General features: G+C 42.3%; 1 protein-coding gene across 1 annotated transcript; it reads left to right on the top strand.

The window, feature by feature from the left end:
* The first annotated feature begins 13,304 nt into the window (after positions 1-13,304).
* dio2 (iodothyronine deiodinase 2) lies at positions 13,305-23,345 on the top strand. Its single transcript, XM_084915429.1, has 2 exons — positions 13,305-13,840; positions 20,714-23,345. Exons 1-2 carry the CDS (start codon positions 13,619-13,621, stop codon positions 21,272-21,274), a joined length of 783 nt encoding a protein of 260 aa, XP_084771555.1. The 5' UTR covers positions 13,305-13,618; the 3' UTR covers positions 21,275-23,345.
* The last annotated feature ends 1,434 nt before the right edge of the window (positions 23,346-24,779 follow it).

The following is a 24,779-nucleotide window of genomic DNA, read 5'->3' as shown; positions in this document are numbered from 1 at the left end:
GTAAAACACAGAGAGACAAAGAAATATGCAAAATTGGAAGAAGTCAGCTTCACAGATTTTGTGAGAGCAGGTAAGTTATGGTTTGTACTAAGTCATTAAAGAGGAAATGATAATGTTGTTAGTAACTGAGTGATGATTTTACTTCAGTGCAGCAGAAGTTTCTCTTACCAGAAAATGCAGCACTGAAAGTCACAGATGAGCAGGGTATAGAGGTGGATGAGGATGTCTTTCCTGAACTTGCAGCAGTCAAAGAGGTGTGTTTTGTCATCTATACAGCTGAAGGTAAGTAAATATATGCTCTGATAGATTTTGAAGGATTTGATTTGTACAGTTACTCTTAAATAAACATTTTTAATTTGTCTAATATCCTGTGGTAACAATCACAAAATGCTGTTTTCATGGCTCAACAGTAAGTTGGATTTATCACATGCATTTCAGACATCCTGGAAACACAATCATCCAAGAAGCTGCGTGACTGCTCAGACCTAACACACTATGTGACACTCACACCTTGTGGTATGTAAATTGTATATTACCATAATAAAATACAAAATAACCATCTGTTCTCCTGGGAGAAAGTATAACTTAATCAAAGCGTGCAATTTACTGGCCCTGTGTGCATAAATGGTATCTTTGTTGTGTTGTGTTTTTGATTGTATATACCTTATATTCTAATATTTTTATTTGTCACCCTCAGATTTGACTGTCCTGAAGCAACATGTGGAAGAGCCCTCCTCTCCAAGTCTAACAGATACATTGTCTGTCTCAACCACCAGCAGTCAGAGCAGTGACACAAGTGATGCCGGACTTCAAATGGTTCAGCCTCTATTGGACAGCATACATGAAAGAAATGTAGATACAGTATTTAATAGACTTATACTTGACTCTTTAGTTGCCATTACTTGAAAAAGCTTAAACATGAAGATAAAACAGATTAGAGAAAAATTATTTAATATAGTATTTCATGTAGTTTGCTCTGCAACTGTAGTGTATAATAAGACTTGCTCTCTCTCTCTCTCTCTCTACAAATATATAGCTGTTTTTGTTATGTATGTTAACCATGAAACGTGTTTCCATGATCAGTGTCCTGCTTTTCAGGTAAATGAAACCATTTCTAAGAAGATACTGGTCCTAGAAAGGGAGAAAGTAAGACATTTCAAATGTTTTGATGCCCAAATGTCATATGGGTGTGATTCACAATTTTATGTTCTGTGAGAGAGTTGCATTACTTAATTTGTTGGCTTGATGGAGACTTTACAGAGTCTTCCTCACGTTAACACTGCATTACAAGAAGTGCTTATTCTGTAGTCATTTGTTTCCTTTAATTCTGTTTTTTTTTTCTTTTTGCCCAATGTTAGGTCTATCTGACCTCCTGTTTAGCTGCCAATAATGGTGGATGTTATGCTATTACAGTACTGTTACACAGAATGTATGTTAATCCATGCAGCATTCATATTTGAATATGTTATTTTTGATAAAAAAAAATGCATACATTCATAATAATCAGTATTGTGTTTTTGTAGTAATTTGCACCTAAAACCTAAAACTTTTTTCATTTGATGAGTAACACTATAAAAGAGTTAATATCAAACTTAACTCTAGTTATGAGTTAAATTTTACTCTATATGGTAGTAGAAATTTTACTCCATGAGAGTTTAGTTTTAACTCCTGTAAAGAGTTGAAAGATCAACTCCCGGAAAAGAGTTACTCTAACTCTGCACTAGAGTTCATTCGATGGTCACGCATGTACACTGAAATGTAGTTAATCTGAACTCCCAGAGAGTTTATTCCAAAGACCAGAATTTGCTGTGTATGACAATCAAGTGGACAAACGCTGTAATGATCCACTTGGAAAAATAAATCTGTTGATCATTTTTCTTGGCCTTCAGATAATAGTTATGATTGCTGCAGTGCCAGACAGGACAACCAAAACAAAAAAAGAAAAGAAAGATTTGAAAGGTAACTCATAGTTTTTAAAATGAAGCCTATTTAGCATGTGACTAAAAGACAACAAAACCCTAACCCTACCTCTAAGTGTTTCACCAGTGAGTGGATGCAAAGGGGTTAAATGACATTGATAAGAATGATTGACAAGGTCACAAAATAGCCAAACAACCAAACATGTGAATGAACTCCAACTCAGTCTTTCGTAACATTATATAAGATTACGCCACTTGCCCAGACTTACACATTGTTACATATTTGCCCAGTTGAGGCTTGAAATCCTGTTTCTGGTAATAGAGTTCAGCACACTGTGCCACATCTATTGATCTCTTCTCCTCCACGCACATTCTCTTATGTGTGCGCGAGACTTCATAGTTTCCATCTGGGCAGTGGAAAAAAGAGAAAGATACATAACACACTGATTCATTATGAAATAAAGTGACCTGACCGATTTTTCTTTTTTAAATATACACTGGTTTGTTAGTATACGCTGTTTGTAATTAACCTTTTTAATTAGCCTTATTTCACATGAGATTAAATGTAAAATGGTTGAACTGGTTGAACCTTACCTTAATTTTAGTGGAGCCCACCAATAAAGCCTGTAAATATACCATTGGGTTCACATAACACATGTTGCTCTTTATTCAACATTGCATAACCACACTGTCTAAACAAATCCTGCATATTTCTCCTCCCAATAGCAAAGACCAGTCAGTTGTACCTGACTCGGGAATGTAGAAGTGACACTGAATAGCAATGACCTTCTTCTTTGGAAGTTTTAATCCGATTACTTTGGTCTTCATGTGAAGACTTCATGGTCCTCATTTAATAATTAATACTACCTTTAAACAATTAAGACTTTTTTGGGGGGAGACATTGTTTGCCACAACTCACACACACATTCAGTATATCTGTCTGACTTATAGCCGAGTACATTAAAATGCTAACCCAGTTCTGTCTGTCTGTAAATTCCATTTAAAGGGGTAGAAGTGAACCTAATCCTACACATGATGTTGAGGGGTTAAACAAACGGAGTGAGATATATTTTTGGAAGACAGTCAAACATTAACTAATAACAGCTGAGTAAACTTTGTTTTTTTTGGATTCTACTCATGCAGCATTGCCTTTATGTTTCTCAGTATTATGACTAACACTAAGGCCCAGTGCTTAATATGGTGATGAGTGTATTTTTCACATTATTATCGTACCTGGTGGTGTATTCTGAAAAAACAACATTGTTGCATGCAACGGTAGACATTTTGGTGAGTACTTGATATACCTGCACAGTCAGTCAATGTCTGTTTTACCCTAATAGTGGCCTATGACCTGTTTACTGAGTAAACATCTGGCTTTGATATGGAGGTTTGTGCTCTAGAACATTCTAGTTAATGCATTCACAGAACTTGAGCCATACAAGGAATGGGAAGTTGACACAACAATAATTTTCATCTTGATTTGTTCAAATTTTGATGGTCAAAAGGGATGTAATGATTGGAATCTGTGCCTTTCAAATCTGGTGGATGAAAAACATGCTTATACCAAGTACTGATCCAAGCTGTGTTCCTCACTGGAAGTAAAAGACTGAAGTCATTTGTTTTAGGCAGCACCAGGTTCAAATTAAAAATGAAGTTTTGAGCACATCTGGATTTCTAATATGCTACTACAAACTGAGCAAGAATTGCTCTATTCACTATTTAAAAAATAAAAACAATGGGACCATACACAAAATTAAACATTAAAGAGGCCAATAAGTATTACACCAAAGATAACTAGAGTGAGTGTACAGGAGCAAGAGACAGAGAAGCATCTGAGCCTTTGAGTTGTATTAAGTGGATCTGAAGTGTGTGTACTCATGTGCTTATAGAAGAAATGTTAACCACGCAGCTGCTCAGCTAAGTTACACATTACAGACTACAAATTTAAGCTGACATTTACCACAGTCAGCTGACGCCAGAACTCCTGTGAGTCTGAATCCAGCAGTGGGTGATATCATTCGTCCAACAAGTTAGTGTCGATAGTAGAACAGTGCATTGACTAGTAAGGTTAATTTGTTCCTGAGAGATACAACAATGTATCTTGGAGGTCCATGTTATATTGTGCCTTTAAATGGTAACTAGACTGGTTCTTATATAGCACCTTTCTACTCTGAGCATCCAAAGCACTTTACACAACTTGCTCCATTACTTTTTTATAGTTTTTTCTTCGCTCTGTGTGCTTTCTAACATTCACACACATTAATACTTGGGATACATGGTGGACACACGGAGCAGCTTCTCTCTGTCCCGACAAAACAGTGTTCCCGTCTTTGTTATGCGCTTTTTCTTGTTCTTTTTCACAAAAACACTCATACAGTTGTGAGCTCCTGCTCAAAATCAACAAAAGCAAATTCACCAACTTTTCATACGTGGACGAGCTACAAATTACACTAAGGACCTGCGAACTGCTTCAGAGACATTTACCACAGTGGAAATGTCTCAGGCGGTGCAAGAGGAAACAGAAGAGGGGTAAATGCGGAGGCATCCAGAGGCTAGCGGCTAATCCACACAAACCTGCTATTCCCACCATCCTACTGTCCAACATACGCTCCCTGGACAACAATCTGGATCATGTATGGTTACTTTGGTCCACTTTGAAGTCAGCGAGGGAGTATTGTGTCTTCGTGTTTGTAGAAACATGGCTTAATAATAACATTCCTGACAGCGCCATTCGAGCAGACAGAGCTCTCACTGAAGGGGGTAGGACTTGCAGATGCCTGGTGTCATGATGCTGTTCTGGCTTGCAAACACTGTTTACCTCTGCTGGAGCTTATGATCATCAAGTGCAGACTGTTCTACCTACCGAGGGAATTTCCAGCTTTACTGCTTGTTGCTCCAATAACAACAATGGGAGTGAGGCACTGAATGAACTATATCAGCATGTCAGTGAGCAGCAGACGGCCCACCCAGATGCTTTTCTCATCCTAGCGGGTGATTTCAATCATGCAGACCCAATGACTGTGCTTCCCAAACTGCACGAACATATTATGAGGTGAGCCTAAGAACAGCATGGGCAAAGCTGTCACGTGGCATCAGAGAGGCAAAAAGGCAATACTCCAGGAGGATTTTGCAAAGCTTTAGCAACAGCAGAGATACTCGGAGGGTGTGGTAAGGAATACAAACCATCACAGACTACAAGCCCACACTTGCAGACCACCATCAGTCCCATCTCTCTACCAGATGAGCTAAACAAATTCTTAGCTACCTTTTAGGCACAGAACTACACCCCCACACAGAAGACTCCACCTTCATCTCTTCCCTCCAACCTGGATCCATTTCAGTTCGCATACTGGTCCAACTGCTTAACCAGTGATGGAATTTCAACTGCCCTTCACTCAGCCCTCACACATCTGGACACTTCAGACTCATACGTCACCATTCCCCAGCAACTCATTAACAAACTGGATCTGCTGGGAATCAGCACCTCGCTGTGTAACTGGCTGCTGGATTTCCTGTCAGGAAGACAGCAGACAGTACGGGTCGGCAGCAACACCATCATCACAAGAAAACTGAATACGGGGGCTCCCCAAGGATGTGTGTTGAGGCCCCTTCTTTTCACTCTGCTGACCCACGACTGCACACCATCACATAGCTCCAACCTTTTCATCAAGTTTGCAGATGACACAACTGTGGTTGGTCACATCAGCAACAATAATGAGACCTACTACAGTGAAGTTAACCATCTGGCCGAGTGGTGCAGCAACAACAACCTTTCCCTGAATATGGAGAAGACTAAGGAGATCATCATAGACATCATAGAACTCGCACCCTGCACACCCCACTAACCATCAACGGTGCTGCTGTGGACAGGGTAAGCAGCACCACGTTCCTGGGTGTGCACATCTCAGAAGATCTCTCCTGGTCAAATAACACAGCTTCACTGGTCAGGAAATTTCAACAGCGACTCTACTTTCTCAGTAAACTGAGCCTCAACCCCCATTATGAGCACCTTCTACAGAGGCACTGTTGAGAGGATCCTTACCAGCTGTGGTGAGAGTCATACCACACAGGACCCTGCACTGGGTCCTGCCAGAAAAAGCTACGAGTAGTGAGAGCAGCGGAGAGGATCGTGGGTGTTTCTTTTCCCTTACTCCAGGATGTCTTCTGCACCTGCCTCACCCAAAAAGCTCTCTGCATTACAGGTGACTCCACTCATCCATCCAACAGCTTTTTCAGTTTGCTGCCATCGGGAAGGAGACTGAAGAGCCTCCAGGCTAGAACCAGCAGACTGAGAGACAGCTTCATCCACCAGGCTGCCAGGATGCTGAATTCTCATCCTGCTCTGTCCCGCTCGACTCTCACACACACAAACTCCAGACCTTTATTCACCTCTTGCTTCTCACAAAGTTTTCACCAGAAAACCGGGGTTGTACTAACGAACAAACTCAACGATCCAGTGTCGACTGAAGCTTAGCCGCACAGTTAAGTAGGGAGGCTTTTGGCGATGACAATCAGCTTACAAAAGCAAAACAAAACTGAACATGCTGGGACATGGGACCATGACAGACATCTTGCCCAAGTATACTTTAACATGCAGAACGGAGTAGCCAGGAAGCAAACCACTGACCTTCCAATTGGTATATGACTCACTCTAGCAAGTGAGACTCTTATGACACATGTTATGCCTGCAGATGAGAGAATATATTCTCTTTCAAAATTTCTTAAATGCCTTATTGCCAACCCACCCAACCAGGAAACACCAGGTGTCAACCTTGACATAGAGTAGCTTGTATAAAAGGTTCATGCTAAGGATGGTATAAAGTTCTGAAAAAGAGGAAAATTCAAGGGCCAGTTGAGAGATATAATCCCTCCAGCGTGTACTGGGTCTGCCCCGGGGCCTCCTCCTGGTGGGACATGCCCGGAACACCTTGCCTAGGAGGTGCCCAGGAGGCATCCTTATCAGATGCCCGAACTACCTAAACTGGCTTCTTTCAATGTAGAGGAGCAGCGGCTTTACTCTGAGCCCCTCAGAGTGCCTGAACTTCTCACCCTATCTCTAAGGGAGAGGCCAGCCACCCTTCGGAGGAAGCTCAGTTCTGCCACTTGTATCCGTGATCTCGTTCTTTTGGTCACTACCCACAGCTCGTGACCATAGGTGAGGGTAAGGACATAGATCGTTCTGTAAATTGAGAGCTTCGCCTTTACACTTAGCTCTCTCTTCACCACGATGGACCGGTACAGCATCCACATCACTGCAGCCACAGCACCAATCCGTCTGTCGATCTCCCGCTCCCTTCTCACTTGAACAAGACCCAGAGGTACTTAAACACCTCCACTTGGGCCAGGAACTCGTCCCTGACCCAGAGTGGGCACTCCACCCTTTTTCAACTGAGAACCATGGCCTCAGATTTGGAGGTGCTGATTTTCATTCCCACTGCTTCACACTCAACTGCAAGCCATTCCAGTGAGGCTGGAGGCCATTGCCTGATGAAGCCAACACAACCACTTCATCTGTGAAAAGCATAGATAAGATTCTGAGACTACCCAAGTGGAAGCCTTCCACCGCTTGGCCACACCTAGAACGAAACCAGGAAACTGCATTGTTCCTCCTGTATCCAAAGTTCAACTATCGGACGGACTCTCCTTTCCAGCACCCTGGCATAGACTTTCCCAGGGAGGCTGAGGAGTGTGATTCCCCTGTAGTTGGAACACACACTCCAGTCCCCCTTCTTAAAGATAGGAACCACTACCCCGGTCTGCCAATCCAGAGGTATCACCCCTGATCTCCATGCAACATTGTAGTGGCGTGTCAACCAAGACAGCCCTATAACACAGAGAGCCTTCAGGAACTCAGGGTGAACTTCATCCACCTTAGGGCCTTAGGCCCCTGCCACCAAGGAGTTGTTGAACTGCCTCAGTGGCCTCACCCCTGGAGATAGATGAGTTCTCCCCCCCATCCCCTCACGCTGCTTGCTCCATGGAGGACATACCAGTGCAATTAAGGTCTTTAAACTATTCCTTTCACAGCCAACAATGTCGGGTGTATCTCTTTGAGGCAGTCCGAAAGTCTTTTTCCATGGCCTCTCTGAACTCCTGCCACACCTGAGTTTTTGATTCAACCCCAGCTGTGCTCCGCTTGGCCGGTTGGTACCTATTGGCTGCCTCCAAAGTCCCATAGGCTAACCAAGCTCAATAGGATTCCTTCAGCCTGATGGCTCCCTTCACCTCTGGTGTCCACCATTTGGTTCAGGGGTGACCACCACCTCAGGCACCAACCACCTCTGGTGTCCACCATATGGTTCAGGGTTTACCACCACCTCAGGCACCAACCACCTCTGGTGTCCACCATATGGTTCAGGGTTTACCACCACCTCAGGCACCAACCACCTTATGCTACGTCTGTCCAGCATCCTCCCCCACCACCACGTCAGGTGGCAGGGGAGGATGGTGATGGACTGTGCTGTCAACTGAGGTGGTAATCAGTTGACAGCTCAGCCCCCCTCTTCACCCGAGTGTTCAGAACATATGGCTGCAGATGTGATGATAGGATTACACACACTGGTGCCACCTGAACTTATGGATACCCTTATGTTCGAACATGGTGTTTGTTATGGAAAAACTGTGGTTTGCATAGAAGTCCAGTAAGAGAAGAGGTTTAGATCTGCCAGGCCATTCCTCCCAGTCACGCCCCTGCAAGTCTCACTGTCATTACCCACATGACCATTGAAATCTCCCAGTAGGACAACAGAGTCCCCAGGTTGAGCAACCTCAAGCACCCCACCCAGGGACTCCAAGAAGGCTGGGTACTGTGAACTGTCATTCGGCGCATAAGTGCAGATGACAGTCAGAGCCCATTCCACGACCCGAGCAGGGATAAGACCCTCTCGCCTACCGGGTGAAACCCCAACGTACAGACAGCAAGCTGAGGAGATACTAAGATACCTACCCCGGTCCGCTGCCTCTCACCAAGGGCAACTCTCCAGGAGACTGGTTCCAGTGTCCAACCCATGCGTTGAGGTGAGGTGAGACTATACTTAGCCGGTATCTCTCAACCTCAGGCAGGGTGAACTATTCCCTTGATCTTCTGCTCATAGGGGGTTTTTGAATCGCTTTTTGTCTGGTCTCTCACCCATGACCAAAAGACCCCGGACACACAAACCCCTCCACCACGTTAAGGTAGCAATTCAAATTTGTTTTTACATTCCAGAAAAAAACTAATTTCTAATTTGATTCTGTCTTGCCACTTCCTGTCATTGCAACCCTGTTCTCCACCACCTAAGACTGTCTGTCTTACTACCACCACGTGAGAAGCTTCCATGTTAAATATAGTGGTGTGAAAAAGTCTTTGCCCCCTTTTTGATTTCCCCGTTTTTTGTATGTTTATCGCACTAAATGTTTTGGATAAAACCAATTTAAATATTAGACAAAGATAAAACGAGTAAACACAAAATGCAGTTTCTAAATGAAGGTATTTATTATTAAGGGGGGAAAAAAATCCAAACCTGCATGTGAAGTAGTGACATGCTGGCTCCTTTTGCTGTGCTTCTGGTCTCCCTTGATACTCACCTTGTGTTTCTTTTTGCATTCTTGTATTGCTCTTGCAGTTTTTCACTTGAAAACCTCACTTAGAACTTGTCTGTTTGGAACGTCACTTACATGTAGCCTTTGGATGCCTCCTTTAACTCAGCTACCTGCTGCAGCAAGAACATTCACTTGCCTGTTGATAACCTGCCTACCCACTCTCCACCTGTCAGCTGTCTGGAACTCTCTTGCTGACTGTGTACTTTCTCCATACTCAGCTGACCTCTCATTAAGTAAGACAAAATCAGGTTAATCTACAACTAAACACTACAATACCTACCTGTTGGATGTTTGCTAAATTAAACTCTCTTCTCAGGCAGAGCCATTGTGATTCCTTCTGAGCTAAGGTCAATTGTAACTCCCAGTTACCTGTTTGCTGAGAATTCTTAATTTTTCAGTAGAACTTTGCTCCAAATCTATTCTTTGGGTCCTGCCAGAACCAAACAATATTTAATTAGCAAGGGAAATTCTCAAGTGTGCAGGGCTATACTCCTTGCTCGGATCTATCTACTTAGATTTTTTTCCTTATTTTTGCTATGTTTTTGCACATTTTCTATACTTTTAACACACTTACTTCAGATTATCAAATAATTTTTAATATTAGACAAGAAATAAATAAATTAGCTGTTTTCGAGCATGATTGCATTATTAAGGGAAAATAGCAACCCATCCTACCTGGCCCAATGTATGAAAGTAATTGCCCCCTAAAAATAGTAATTTGTTGCGCACCCGTTGGTAACGAATGCCGAGAATGCCAATGAAGCATTGGTAATAACTGGCAGTGATTTTTGTTTTTTTACATGGCTGTGGAGAAAATTTGACCCACTCTTATTGTTTTGTCTTTTTGGTTAATTTGACCACATTCAAGGATTTTTGACTGTTAACTGTCATGACACCAAGTTTGCGATGACTCACTGGCAGGACGCAGACCAATCAGAGTTTACAGAGTTTATTAAACAAGTTTGGAATCAAGGTAGAAAACAAATGAGTAGATTGAATGGAGGCTAGCGAGCAGGGCTGAGGCAGGCTGGATCACAGGGACTCACTACACACACACAGTAGCTTGGAAGGCCTCCTTTACGCTAAGCAGCCTGCACAGAAGCACAAAGAAATAATCCAGGAAAGACCAAACATGAAATTAACAGCAAAGCTACTGAACCTGAGATGTTTCCACAGGTGAAGCAATGACCTGGTGGCAACTGAGGAAAACCTTCAGCCTTAAGCAGACTAAAAGAATTCATAGATTACACATGAGCAAGGTGAGTAAATCGGCCTAATCAGTAAATCAATCCTGCCTCATCAGGAGAGTGGAGGACCACAATGAAGGAGCCGCCTTCTGAAAACAAGCCATTAAGAAACCAAAACACACTCATACGGACAGAGAGTGAAAAGCTAGAAAAAGGGCAATCCAACACGGGAGGACTAGAGGACCGTGACATGAACAGTATGTTTAAGGTCCTCCCAAAGCATCTCAAACCAATTTTAATCTGGACTTTAACTAGACTGCTCCATAACCTTAATCTGTTTTAAGGGAGTCCAGAGCTAGACTTGCTGATGTATTTTGGATCATTATCCGTGTGTTCAGGGCCTGAACTGATGACCAGACAACCAAGTCGCCCAGGTCCTGAAGCAGCAAGTTAGCCCAAGGCCATCACCCTAGCACTACCATGGCTAACTGTATGTATGATGTTCTTATGAAATGTGTTAGTTTTATGCCAAATGTAAGTTCAACTTTTTCTCATCAGTAGTTTTGGTAGGCCAGCCACTCCTGGGAAATTACTGTTCCAAGTTTTCTCTTTTTGCACTTTTCATGCAAATAAAGCAAAATGGTACCGCTAAGGGAGAACACAGCCACCCTACAGAGGAAGCTCAAATCCGCTGTTTGTATCTGCGATCTCCTTCTTTCCATCACCAACCAAAGCTCATGACAATAGGTGAACATGGTACATCTGAAACGTTATCGTTGTTTAAAAAATACTTCTGTTATCACTCACAGTGTAACGTCTTGGCACTCTCCTGTGGATGCTGGAGAGTCTGGATGTTTTTTGTAGTGAGTTTCTCATCCAAGGTTGACAGATCACGTGTGCCTTGTCCTCCACCTGTATTCTTCTTTTTCTTGTAGTCTGTTAATATTTTTCAGTTGATCAACTTTGATTCCAAACTGACACGTGTTGAAATTATATTCACGTCCACATCACTTTTTATTTATTTATTTAGACTGTCATTTTTGGAAAGCTGTGCCTCCTCTGGCTTCCTCCTTGGACCTCAGACACAGACTACAGTCAGACTTTAACATTGTTTTTTGCTGTAGAGGTGCAGGCTTCTGTCTTTTTCTGTCTCCACCGGGAGGTAAATGTATCTCCTTATACAGAGAAATTGGGGTCGGGCAGTATGCAGATAATATGGAAACTGTTTGCACAAGACTGTTTCCTCAGAATAACTCCGATTTACTAACATTATTACTAACTTGCGTGTGGTGGTGAACAAGATAGGCCGTACACACGTTTCATAAATCTGACTGTGATTTTACAAACAAATTTTTTCACAGGGTAAGTTTGATAAAACTTGACTGAAACTGGATCAAACAGTAGGATTGAAAGCAGACATGCGAGTTATTCAAAAGAATTAAGGTGTTGCAATGCCCTGTCAAAGGCAATGACTCAGCCTGACTGAAATGCTCAGAAACCATAATAAACTGAAACAATGTCACAAACAAGAGGGAGGATGTTTTTTCCATAAGAGCTCAGGATTGTGGAGTCACAATTGCAATGCAAGCCCACATTTATAAAGAAACAGACATAGAGGTTACTTTGCGGTTTGAAATGAACAATGGTGAGTTGCTCAGTTCTAAAATGAAACAGTCATGCATAAAACTGGAGAAAAGCCCTTTTGGGAATGTGGTGAGATTTTTGTCCTTTCCAGCTTGGAAGCAGCAACAAGGAGATGAGATTGTGCAGCCAACAATGCATGTCTTGGATAAAAGTTAGAGGAAGAAGCAAAAACATCACTTTCAATCACATTTTGAAAAATCTGTTGTGTGACCGCAGCGGTTTTACTGGTATGCCACCATTACAGCAGGTTACATGTTATATGGGTGTTGCTGTGTTACAGGGCTTAGATGTGGGAGTTATCTTGACTGTAGCTATGTGGCAGCATAGATAGAATGAAAGAAAATATTTAGATGTGTTTCTTTCTTTCTTTTTTAAACAGTTTATAAACTATGACAGTGTGATCCTGACCGTTACACTTCTGGCACACATCAAACTGTTGCATGGTTAGAGGCTGCCGCGACATCGCTAATGCAAAAATGTCTTTATGTTTTCAGAAACCAGCTTATGAAATGCAACAGTGTGATTGTGAATGGGTACACAGACATTAGAACATTATTTAAATTGTATTTATATAGCACCAAATCATATCAACAGGGCACTTTCTACTGTAAGGTAAAGATCCCACAATAATACAGACAGAACCCCACAGTCAGCAAGCACTTGGCAACAGTGGGAAGGAAAACTCCCTTTTGACAGGAAGAAATCTCTGGCAGAACCAGACTGGCTGGAGGAAGACGAGACAAAAAAGAGAGCAGCAGATTAAGAAGAGAGATTAATAATAAGTAATGAGTAAATTCAGAGTACCCACATATTGAGTAAAAAAAGTTCCCACTTTTTTAAAGTATAGTCACAACCGGATCACTGGAATACTCTGGAAGAGTATGGAAAGTATAAACATTTTATATTTAGTCAATTTAACAGGTTAAAAACAGTGAAAGCGTCGATCTGCAGCTTAGTGCAGCCGCTACGCACGAAGCTGCGGGGGAGAGGAAGGAGAAGGAGGAGACAGCGATTGCACTATTTCTGACGTCAGAATCTTGCCGCAGAGATAAGCCGCGAGGCTTAATATTAACTACAATGTTCCTTCTTTAAAAAAGAGCGACAGCGCGCCAAGGGATTGTCGAGCTGATGAACAGAGACGCTTTGCGAGACGCATTCCAAACACTTTTCTCGTTCTGCGCACCGACTCTGGCGCAGTGCACGAAACAGAGCCCAAACTATGAGCTGAGCAGATAAGAGCTGTGGTGGAGGAATTGGCCAGCGGTCGTGTAAACGCACAAACAGAAGATGGGAACGGCGGGCGAGGATCTGCTCGTGACACTCCAGATACTACCCGGTTTCTTTTCCAACTGCCTCTTCCTTGCCCTGTACGACTCGGTGGTTCTGCTGAAGCGCGTCGTTTCGCTGCTCAGCTCTCGGTCCGCCGGCTGCGGAGAGTGGCGCCGCATGCTGACCTCGGCGGGACTGCGCTCCATCTGGAACAGCTTCCTCCTGGACGCCTACAAGCAGGTAAACTTTTTATTTGGGTAGGGTCTAAGTGCTTCGAGTGCCTCGATGCAGTGACGTCATTCAAGTGAACTCCAAAGTGGTGTAAAAGACATGAAGTGTTTCTTAGCGTCTGCTCGCTCACCTGCCTACACGGCCGTGTGCGCGAACGTTTGCGGCACGCCCTCGGAAAACTTGGTCGAGGTTTTTCATTGTCTTCGCGCAGATTGAGCAGAACTTGTTTTTCGCGTTTGGAGCTGTGCGTGTGTGTGCGCGCGCGGAACAATACAGTTTACACAAAGGGCTGGCCAGAACGAGAAGCGTTACAGAATCGCGTGACCAAATAGTTAATGTTTTATCACTATAATACTGTGTAATACGAGTATTATCAGAGCAAATACAGGTTATCACGTTAATCCCATTGGATAGAAACTGGTTGCAGTTCATGTGGAGGTGCAGCAGATGCCCCCGTCCTCACAGCTGTGTAACTTCCTGCTATCAGGAGGCTGCTGCTACAAATTCGCTGCTAATGTTTCAAAAAGCTGATTTTGTTAAGTCCTGGTGATACTGTGGCGTTTATAATACGAACACAGAGATATGTGGATACATCACAACCTGTAAAATGAAACAACATCTGTCGTTCAGCTGCTTTGATCAGACAAAATTACCAGAAGACAAATATTTTACCCACAAATTGTGTTTTTGTTTTGTTTTTTTGTTTTGTTTTTGGAGGGGGGGGGGACTCCATAGTGCCCAGTGTCTCACCAGTGCCTCCTGTGGAACGAGGAACCGCAGAGTGGGAGTCTTTGATTATATAAGAAGTTCTCTGCAACCATGGAATTAAACCCTGATGTAACCTTTTGTTTTTTCTAATTGTCAATAGAGGTAATATATTAATTTATATTACAGTTATTAATAAGCTCACACTATAACAACAGCTCTTGTCTAAAACTGCTTTAGCAAAAAAGTTCTGCTGGAAAATCATTAGTTACTGTATTAACTATTCGTATAGGTCTATATGAGTATGTTGGAAAAAGGTCCACAAGTGTGTGTGTGATAGCCAGACTATAGTGTGTGTCCCTTGGCTTTGTGCCTTGGACCCACTCTTTTAGCACAACAGCCTGGGCCTGTGGGTATGTAGGGGCCCCTTCTCATGTTAGCACACGTCAAAAAAACGTTGTATCTGAAATTAACTGTACACTTTTCAAAGTGTACAACTTATTGTGCTATTGTAATGTAAAGTATGACAGAGGCTTAGCGAGGACCCAGGTTCCTCTATGCGTCCACTATGCTATTAGTTAAAAAAGAACCCACTGACAAATCTCTGGGGATTAACATGTTCTGTTAAGCCTCTGCACAGCCGTGGCACATCCAGGTACCACGGCTGTGTGGAGTTTTATTTTTCCTTTCAGGCCTTCGTTTACAATTACGCAGTCTACACCTGACTGGCATCTGTCAGCGTTTCTGTGAACTGTAAAATGTTCAGGAATCTCCTTTAAATCTTAAGAATAAGGAATTAATAAAACGTACATGTGAATACTGCACAGCACGACAGCTCCAGCCTGAACGTCATGATTGAGGAGTTCCTATTGGCAGTATTCATTCTGGGAAATATGTCACAAGAGATTAACTTTGGGTCTGTCTCCGTACCCACATTTTCCATCTTGTAACTGCCAAAGGCCCACTATAAGACCTCAAAGCCTGTTTTACCTCCAAGCAGTTCTTGGCAGATATGCCGCATGGTTCGTTCCTGCAGTAAAGACAAAAAAAGTATTTTTCCTGTGCCAAGGCAAGAACCCAGTACGTAAACATCACAGTCTGTCTATCTGTCTGCCTACATGTTTCTTTCAATATTATTACGTAAAAACTAACAGGCCAAACTTGGAGAGAATGTGGTGTGCAGCACACAGTGATCGGGGTCGGCATAGTGCACGTGGTCTAAGGAGCTCTTCAGAGAAGCTTCTTCAGAACTGAAGAAGCTTCTCGGATGAGAGGTGAAACGTCTTCAAGCAACTTAAAGAAGTCCACATATGTATTTTAGCTTGATGACAGTATAACAAACTGTTTAGTAGGGCTGCACGATTTTGCATAAAATGAGAATCACGATTTTTTTGCTTAGAATTGAGATCACGATTCTCTCACGATTTTCTTTTCTAATATAAATATTTATTGCACTTATTAACTGCACATCAACTTCGTAACAGTTGAGACTGAAGATAAAAACAATTCCGTCTCCACCGTTGCTCGACACTGCGTCTGTAGAGCAGGTAGTGCAACAATAGAAAAATAGTTGCGGGACAGCACTGTGTAGCGTTTGTCTAGGGTGTTGATCATTCTCCTAAATCCCTCGTTTTGCACAGTGTTGATGGAGCCATATCTTTGGTCAGGTGATAACTGATAGCCTCCGTAATTTCTTTGTGCCTGCGGGAGGTCGACGGGTACGGGGAAGCGCTGTATAAGGTTCCCGTTATTGATGTTTGGGTGGTTGACCGGGACGGATTTTCTCCTGTCACTTTCTTGGCCTTTACAGCTTCGTCATCCCTGACGTGTTCTCCGTTGTTTTTTCCCTGCCAATTTTAGCAGCCAGCTTCTGTATCACGTGGTATAAGGCTCCGCCCTTGTCATCTGTTGAGCAGGAAGCGTGAGCGCTTGTTTTCATGCAGATTATGTCCCGGATCAAAATGCGGTACAATCGTCATCTTTTTTTTTTTTTTAATTATTAAGTAACGCGTTACCTTAACTACATTATTAATGTGGTAACGAGCACGGTAACTAGTTATTATGCCAAAATCAGGAATACGTTAACTGTTACTGGGATTTAGATAGGCTCGTTATTCGTTACTTCGTGTGGTGGCATCGCGGAGCTTCCACAGATTCAGTAACATTAGCAAGTGGTGGAAGCCAGCAGGTGGACGAGGGAAAGGGGAGGCAGGAGGAGGAGAGACCCGAGGCGGCCGCCGGTCCGAGTGTCAGGTGAACTGAACTTCAGGTAAGAAGTTATGACCTGCAGTCTATCTGGGTCAGATATGAACCAAGTTTAGGTGGAGTTTATTTTCGTTATGCTGACTTTTCCGTACTGTGTACTAGCTAGCATGACAGAGTTTCTATACAGCTGGGTGGTGCTATGATGTTACTGATGTTGAACTTTATTTTGTTCATAAGGTTAGTTAGTAGAGTTGCCAACCGTCCCCTAAAAAACTGAATCGTCTCGTATTCAGAGAAAATATTACGCGTTTCGTATTGAAGTGAAAAAAAAAACACAGTTTGTCCCGGACTTCAGCTACAATGAAAAAGACACAAAGCTGGAGTTATTCTGTCTTTGCTGCACAGCTGCCTCTTCTTCTCTCATCCTCCCCCCTCTCTCTCCTGTTTCTACTTCAATCATGAAACTGATCAATGATCAGCTGATCGGCTTTTCTCTCTTGTTTGTTTATCGCCCACTTTGCGCCAGAAAGAGGAAACCAGCGGATGTCGCGCTAAACAACAGCAGCAGGTTTAAGCTTGATCAGCTGTTGTTAGAATTTATTTAATATTAGTTTCTAGTATCAGCTGATGTTTGCTGGAGCCACAGCTGTAAAGCTGCTGGTCATGGTGTCGGTTTGGATATGTGGTGAGAGGGAAACATGAAGATGAAACCAGGAGATGTCCTTACTGAATCATCAGAGCTGTGATGGAGAAACAGGTTTACCTTTTAGGTGACATGAATGAGTTGAAGTTATGAACTGTTTCTGAGAGACAAATAACACCAGGATCCTTTTCTAAGTAGCTGACAGCTGGTAACTGTGCAGGGGCGGGTCTAGCAAAGTGTTGCCAGGGGGGGCAGGTAGGGCATTAACAGGGAAAGGGGGGCACAAAGAAATACTTTCTTATTCTCATTTAAAATGTCTCACTTTTAATAAATAATTATCTGAATCTTACAACAAACGATTGATAGATTGATGCATATATACCAACAGTGAACATCACTGTCACAACAGCATTTGTTTTCATTCAAAGGCTTTATGATTTTTCCTATAATGGCGGCCGGTCAGTCAAAACGCCCGGGCCGATTTTTTTGTCCCAGTCCAGCCCTGTATGCAGCTCATCTGCAGTCTGGTGTTACCTACATCTTCCTATTCAGAAGGCAGAATTTCCGAGTTCTGAGTACAATCAAAGCACCACGACTGCAGTTTTTGTGTTGGATGTAAAAAGCGCACATGATGCTGTGACGTAGGCTAGAATCATGGTGGCGGTCAACAACGGTCCAGGCGTGGGATTTCTCTCGTGGAAATATGCACATTATCTTTTCCTTTCTATTGGTAGGTGGCACAGTGCAGCTGTGGCAAGTAAGCTAGCTAGAAGACTGGCAAAGTTATGGAAGCAACACATTAACAAGAGAATTCAGAGTAAAACCAAAGTTACTTTCCCTAGTAACTAGTTACTTTGAAAGTAACGAGTAACTTGAAGTAACTGAGTTACTTTTGATAGAAGTAACTAGTAATGTAACTAAGTTACTAATTTAAAGTAACTTACTCAACACTGGACATACTGGATTCATTTTGAGAAAAGTGTACTGTGTACTACATTACTTTTTTTGAGTTACGACCCCAACACTGGTCACAACAAAGTGGGGAAATGAGCTCACAGCAGGCGATTAATCTGCACGAATGTTGATATGCTACTCAGAGATGGGAGGAACTCTCAAAGCAAAGCCAATGAGAATCAATAAGCACTATCAATAATGGAATTGGAATCACCAAATTCCTATTTTAATTTTCTTTGTTCACTTACTCAGCAGTTTTAAAGTGTTTATTTATTCATTTTTCTTTATCCATCCATCCATTTTCTTCCGCTTATCCGGGGCCGGGTCATGGGGGCAGCAGCCTAAGCAGAGAAGCCCAGACCTCCCTCTCCCCAGCCACCTCCTCCAGCTTATCCGAGGGAACACCAAGGCGTTCCCAGACCAGCCGAGAGATATAATCTCTCCAGCGTGTCCTGGGTCTGCCCCGGGGCCTCCTCCCGGTGGGACATGCCCGGAACACCTCACCCAGGAGGCGCCCAGGAGGCATCCTTGTCAGATGCCCGAACCACCTCAGCTGGCTCCTTTCGATGTGGAGCAGCAGCGGCTCTACTCTGAGCCCCTCCCGGATGGCTGAACTTCTCACCCTATCTCTAAGGGAGAGGCCAGCCACCCTTCAGAGGAAGCTCATTTCTGCCGCTTGTATTTGCGATCTCGTTCTTTCGGTCACTACCCACAGCTGGTGACCATAGGTGAGGGTCGACCGGTAAATTGAGAGCTTCGCTTTTACACTCAGCTCTCTCTTCACCACAGCAGAGGTGTAGCGTCCACATCACTGCAGCCGCTGCACCAATCCGTCTGTCGATCTCCGGCTCCCTTCTCCCATCACTCGCGAACAAGACCCCGAGATACTTAAACTCCTCCACTTGGGCCAGGAACTCATCCCCGACCCGGAGTGGGCACTCCACATTTTTCTTTATTTTTGTATATTAGCTTATTTAGTTGTATTTACTCAAAATTACTTCTGTAATTTTCTTTTTTACAGGCCAGTGGGTGCAAAGTCGACTCTTTGACTTGTTTTAAATCACAGCCTCCTATTTTCAATACCAATGCAGAAATGCCTAATCATTTTCTTTTATCTTGAGAAATGATAATTGTTTGTTATTCCTCTCACCAAAATCTCTTCCTTAGTAATGAGCCATTCAGCGTTTGATGCTCAGATGTGTGCATGTTTTGGCCCATATTGCTTTTATCCTGAATGAGCCACGATTCATGATTCAGCTCACCATTTGGAATTTGAGGGACAGACACTCAGTTCAATTCAACTTTACTTATACAGCACCAAATCACAACAATAGAGCCTCGAGGCGCTTTATATTGTAAGGTAAAGAACCAACAATAACACAGAGAAAACTGCAACAATAAGGCGACTGCCTATGAGCAAGCACTTGGCGACAATGGGAAGGAAAAACTCCCTTTTAACAGGAAGAGACCAGCAGAACCAGGCTCAGGCAGCCATCTGCCATAACCGGTCAGGTGAGGAGGACAGGACAAAGACACGCTAATGATTAAATACAAAGTAGTGTATTAAGACATAGTGAGTGACACCCTGTCTACTTTTAAGATTAGGCTTAAAAGCTTAAAGCTTATAGATAGTGGATCACCCTGAACCCTCACTTAGTTACACTGCTGTAGACCTGTGCTCAACTCTATAAAGCACGTTCAGGTGATTGTTGTGATTTGGTGCTGTATACCTAAAACTTTCTTGAACTGAAGTTTGAAGGTTTTTCAAATATTGATGGATATTTCCATTTTTTTCGACTTTAGTTTTTCAATGAGGAAGATCAGAATGGAGGACTTTTAAAAAAATATTGGATTAAAATTATAAAACTGTTGGGAAAAAACTACGCCTCTAAACATGCACAAACATACTGTTAGTGTATGACATAAATGCATGTATGTGTGTGTATATGTTAATCTCGTTACAATGACGTTAACGCCATAACTGCATTAACGCGGCAAATCTCTGTTTGCAACTTAATGCAGATCGCCCAGTGCGTGGGGCTGCATGGCATCAACGCATTAGTGCAGTTAGCTTGATAACGTATATGTATATATATATATATATATATATATATATATATATATATATATGTGTATGTATATGTGTGTGTGTGTGTGTGTGTGTGTGTGTTGTAGACATAATTATAACATACTGTCAAATCTAAATCAACCCCATACTGAAATTCCAGCACAATGCCAGATGCTTTGCAATAGCAACAGTTAAACTATACCAGGCCCAATATGCCGAACAAAGCATAAATGCAAATCCCAGTTCTCCTTCTTCTTCATGTGCACACAGTCTACATTAAGTGTCCATCTCCATTTTACCTCTTTAGGTGAAACTTGGCTGTGAGGCACCCAATTCCAAAGTGGTGAAGGTGCCTGATGGCCCTCGGTGGAGCAGCACCATCAGAATCCAAAATGGGGGTGAGTGCAGACTTCTGGATTTTGAGTCATCAGATCGCCCCCTGGTGGTCAACTTTGGCTCAGCCACCTGACCCCCCTTCATCAGCCACCTGCCGGCTTTCCGGCAGTTAGTGGAAGACTTCAGCGATGTGGCTGATTTCCTGTTAGTGTACATTGATGAGGCTCATCCATCTGATGGCTGGGTGGCCCCTCCCATGGGTTCTTGCTCCTTCAGTTTCCGGAAACACCAGAACCTGGAGGAAAGGATGGGAGCGGCACGTCAACTCACTGAGCACTTTTCTTTGCCGCCGCAGTGTCAACTAGTTGCTGACTGCATGGACAACAATGCTAATGTGGCTTACGGTGTGTCCAACGAACGGGTGTGTATAGTGCAACAAAAAAAGATTGCCTACCTGGGGGGCAAAGGGCCATTTTTTTACAATCTGAAGGATGTGCGCCAGTGGCTGGAACAGAGTTATGGTAGACGGTAGGAGGATTAAAAGTGCCTTTTTAAAATTTTGAAAACAGAGATTATTTGGTTTTGTAAGAATGTGTTGTGATGGTATTCTTTACCATAAAGCTGTAACGAAGGGTCCCTTTTACCAAAAAAGGGGGAAAAAGGGCAAAGGCAAGAGACAACTCAACCAGCATCTTAATCAAGTCAGCCTCACCCTCCTCACCTCAAGCCTTACCTCCTGAACTAAAGTCAAGTCTTTTCCATACAAATATTGTGCATAAACGTGTGTATTTATTTCAGATTTTGTCCGAATTACTTACTGTCAGCAGATCAGACATGCGACCCTCCCGTCTCCAGACAGCTGACAAGAGCAGTTAAACAACAACAGCAGTAGCTGGGATGATGTTATTCCAGCTACACACAGAGAGGAAAGATGCTGAGTTTTAGTATTTCTTAGTTTGGTAAAAATGTTATTACATCTCACCTGATGAATGTGTTATTGAGACTGAATCTCTAGAAGACTGTGAGTCAACTGCTTTCAAAACCTTGAGATAACAGCCACATTAAATCTAGTAAATCTAATTTGATAATGAACACTGAACACAATCCAAAATATGATGTGTAGGCACAGTGAACACAGATTATTGTTAAAAGCATCTGATCACGACTGCACATGTACTTTGCATGTAGACACAGACTGAAGTGAGCCTTGTAAAAATCATATTTATAGTTGATTTGCATGGTTTGCAAAGGAAGAAGCACTTTTGTTGACTTTATGACCAGATCTTTTTCCAGGAAGTTCCGTGGGCTGGACTGCATGGAAAACTCTAGGCAGACGCTCAGGGGGATGATGGGTATTACCAAGTGCAAAATTTATTGTCAGTAAGTGAAGCGTGTATCTTTCCGAATGTTGTGTACTGAATGTTCGATGGTTTGGCCAAGTCTTGTAAAGTGATAGTTTGGTTAAACTCTTATGCCATGAGTAAACTGCTTTGGGTTAAGGTTAGGTTGCATCTAGCTACATGCTCAACATTCACAATTTCACATGTAACTGGAAGTCATTACCTTTCAAACCAAGTCTTTGCTTTTGGCTCTTTGTTATAAGATATCCATTTAGATATGCAATAAAGATGAACAGTTCAGTAACGTGGTACTAGTAAACCTAACCCTAGCCCCATACTTGTCATTGGTGACTCTGTGGATGTTAATAGACCTGCTGTTTCATCTATGTCACTTCCTTTGCACACTCTGAGAAAAGGCTTAAAAGGGTGATCAACTTTTGGTTGAGCATTTCATTTGAAGTTAAAATAAATAACTGGCAGTATTAATGGAAATGCATCAGACTTTGAGCACATCACAAATGTGGATAAAATGACCGTTATCTAGCTATTACTCTGACGACAGGGGAGATGCACTGGGAGCCTTTAGCTGTGTGTGCCTATAAACAAATCAGTCACCTAAGCTTTGTTCATGAACTATCAAGTGATCTGCACCTTCGGTCAAAAGTACACCCCCTAACTAACAGAAGAGCTCTGTTTTGTTTTTGTTTTTTAATTAATATCTTTTCAAATATTCATTGATAAAATACAATTTCTTCACATTAGCACAAATGTTTAGTCAGATCTCAGCATCCTGCATACAGCTCTCTCTCTCATGCCTTGTGAAGAATTCATTTCATGAAGATTTCATTTTTAAATGCATATTTAACAGCTAAATGTAGATGTAATTTCAGATTTAAGTTCATATTTCTCAAAATATGAACAGTGGAAGTTCAGTAACTGTTCAGGTGATTCTTTTCAAATGAAAGCTCCTTCGAACAGATGCTTTGTCCTGGTCACAGTGACAAAGGTGTGCAAATGAAAACCTTTGACGAAAGAGTCCACAGCTCAGTCTCTGGTTGGATAGAGAACAGCACCTGGTCAACGTGACGCAGATCCAAAGCATCTGTTTTCATTGTCACTTTGCTAATGTCTCAATGACTGATATCAATAGCTCTATTTTCCATTATCTTTACTGTACTTTGCCATTATTTGAAGCGTAATGTATATTTTTATATGTCGAAGGAAAAATAAGTGGAAAATAAACATGAATGTGTTTGTGTGGAATTCTTTTATATGTTGTCTCTGCACCCAGTGCACAAAACAGTCCATTGCTTCAGCATTTCAAATAAACAGTATAATGTGTTTACTGCAAAACTTCAAAAAATAGAGTAGTTTACATCCAGGGATCGAAGATGCATCCATCACTTTCCTCTTATCCTTGTCAGGGTCGGGGGGTGGGGAGCATGTCCCAGGCAGGGTACACCCTGGACGGGTCGCCAGTCTGTCGCAGGGATGGATCGAAATTCTCCTTTTCCAGAAATCCAGAAAGGACATCCATTTTATAATGTTTTATTTACTTTCAGTGGGACTTTTTTTTTACTCTCCAAAAATAAATATGAATTATGAACTCGTACTGTGAAACTGCTAAATATTTTGGCCATGCAGATAAGTAACTGCAGGAGCCAATTAAAAAGTCCAAACACCAAGAAAGTTGTTAGCCAGAGGGGATTTTTTTCAAACTTCTATTTCCTAATTTATTGAGGAATCTTAACAAACGTATTAACTAAAACTAACTAAAACTAAAAAGTAGATGTCTGATATGTTGGTAACATGCAGAAGGTTTGCAAAATGAGGTTCTCTTCTGATGATAATGAGTCCCTCTCAACATCAAAAGTACATCTTCATTTGTACAGCTGTCGTCAACAGCCTAAAGTAATAATTATAAGAAATGCTTTCATATAACACCACATACTGCAGTTCTGGTGTTGTAGGTCAGGTACAACACTGACACCATGAGGTCAAGTGGGGTCATGTACAAAACTGGTTGTTTTATTTTTGTTTGATAAGAACATTTTCTCAATCTTTGTCATTTCACCATCCAGCCACCATTTGACAGAAGTTCATTTCCTATAAAGGATGTTTTACACCTATAGATGAGCACAACCAGGTGTCAAGAATTAGGAGTTTGGTTGTTTCTGCTCTTGTGTGGTGAACATACAAACGTGACAAGCACACATTGTTTGGGCCTTTTAAGAATGTTGTTAGCATGTTTAGATAAATGTCAAAGACTTCAAAGACCGGGCTCTAGGCGTGTGACAAAAGCTGCAGTCAAGACTAACTGCTTACAATGAGCTTCTGTGTGTACACTCACATCTATTAAAGCAGCGGTCTCCAACCTTTTTTGCGCCACGGACCGGTACCGGTCCGAGGCCCGGGGGTTGGGGACCGCTGTATTAAAGCACATCCTGGTTGAATCAAATATTAACGATCCTGTTTGTTCAGCTTCACTTATTCAGTATTATTAAATAGCATTCCCCTCCGAGCTCCTTATTTTCTTTTCTCATTTCATTGTATCTATAGTGACCCAAATATTCTGACGAAGCTTACATATAATGTCATAGAAGTCCAAATGAATATATACTGATTATATACAGGACATATTGTGTTTATATATTGGACACATTTATGGGCACACTGCTAAAAGAATGTGGTTGTATA

Source organism: Perissodus microlepis, chromosome 19 (genome assembly GCF_051167445.1).
Source record: "Perissodus microlepis isolate ML-2025 ecotype Zambia chromosome 19, ASM5116744v1, whole genome shotgun sequence".
NCBI classification, from domain to species: Eukaryota; Metazoa; Chordata; class Actinopteri; order Cichliformes; family Cichlidae; genus Perissodus; species Perissodus microlepis.
Note: the sequence above shows the minus strand (reverse complement) of the source record. Positions and strands in the feature narration are given on the sequence as shown.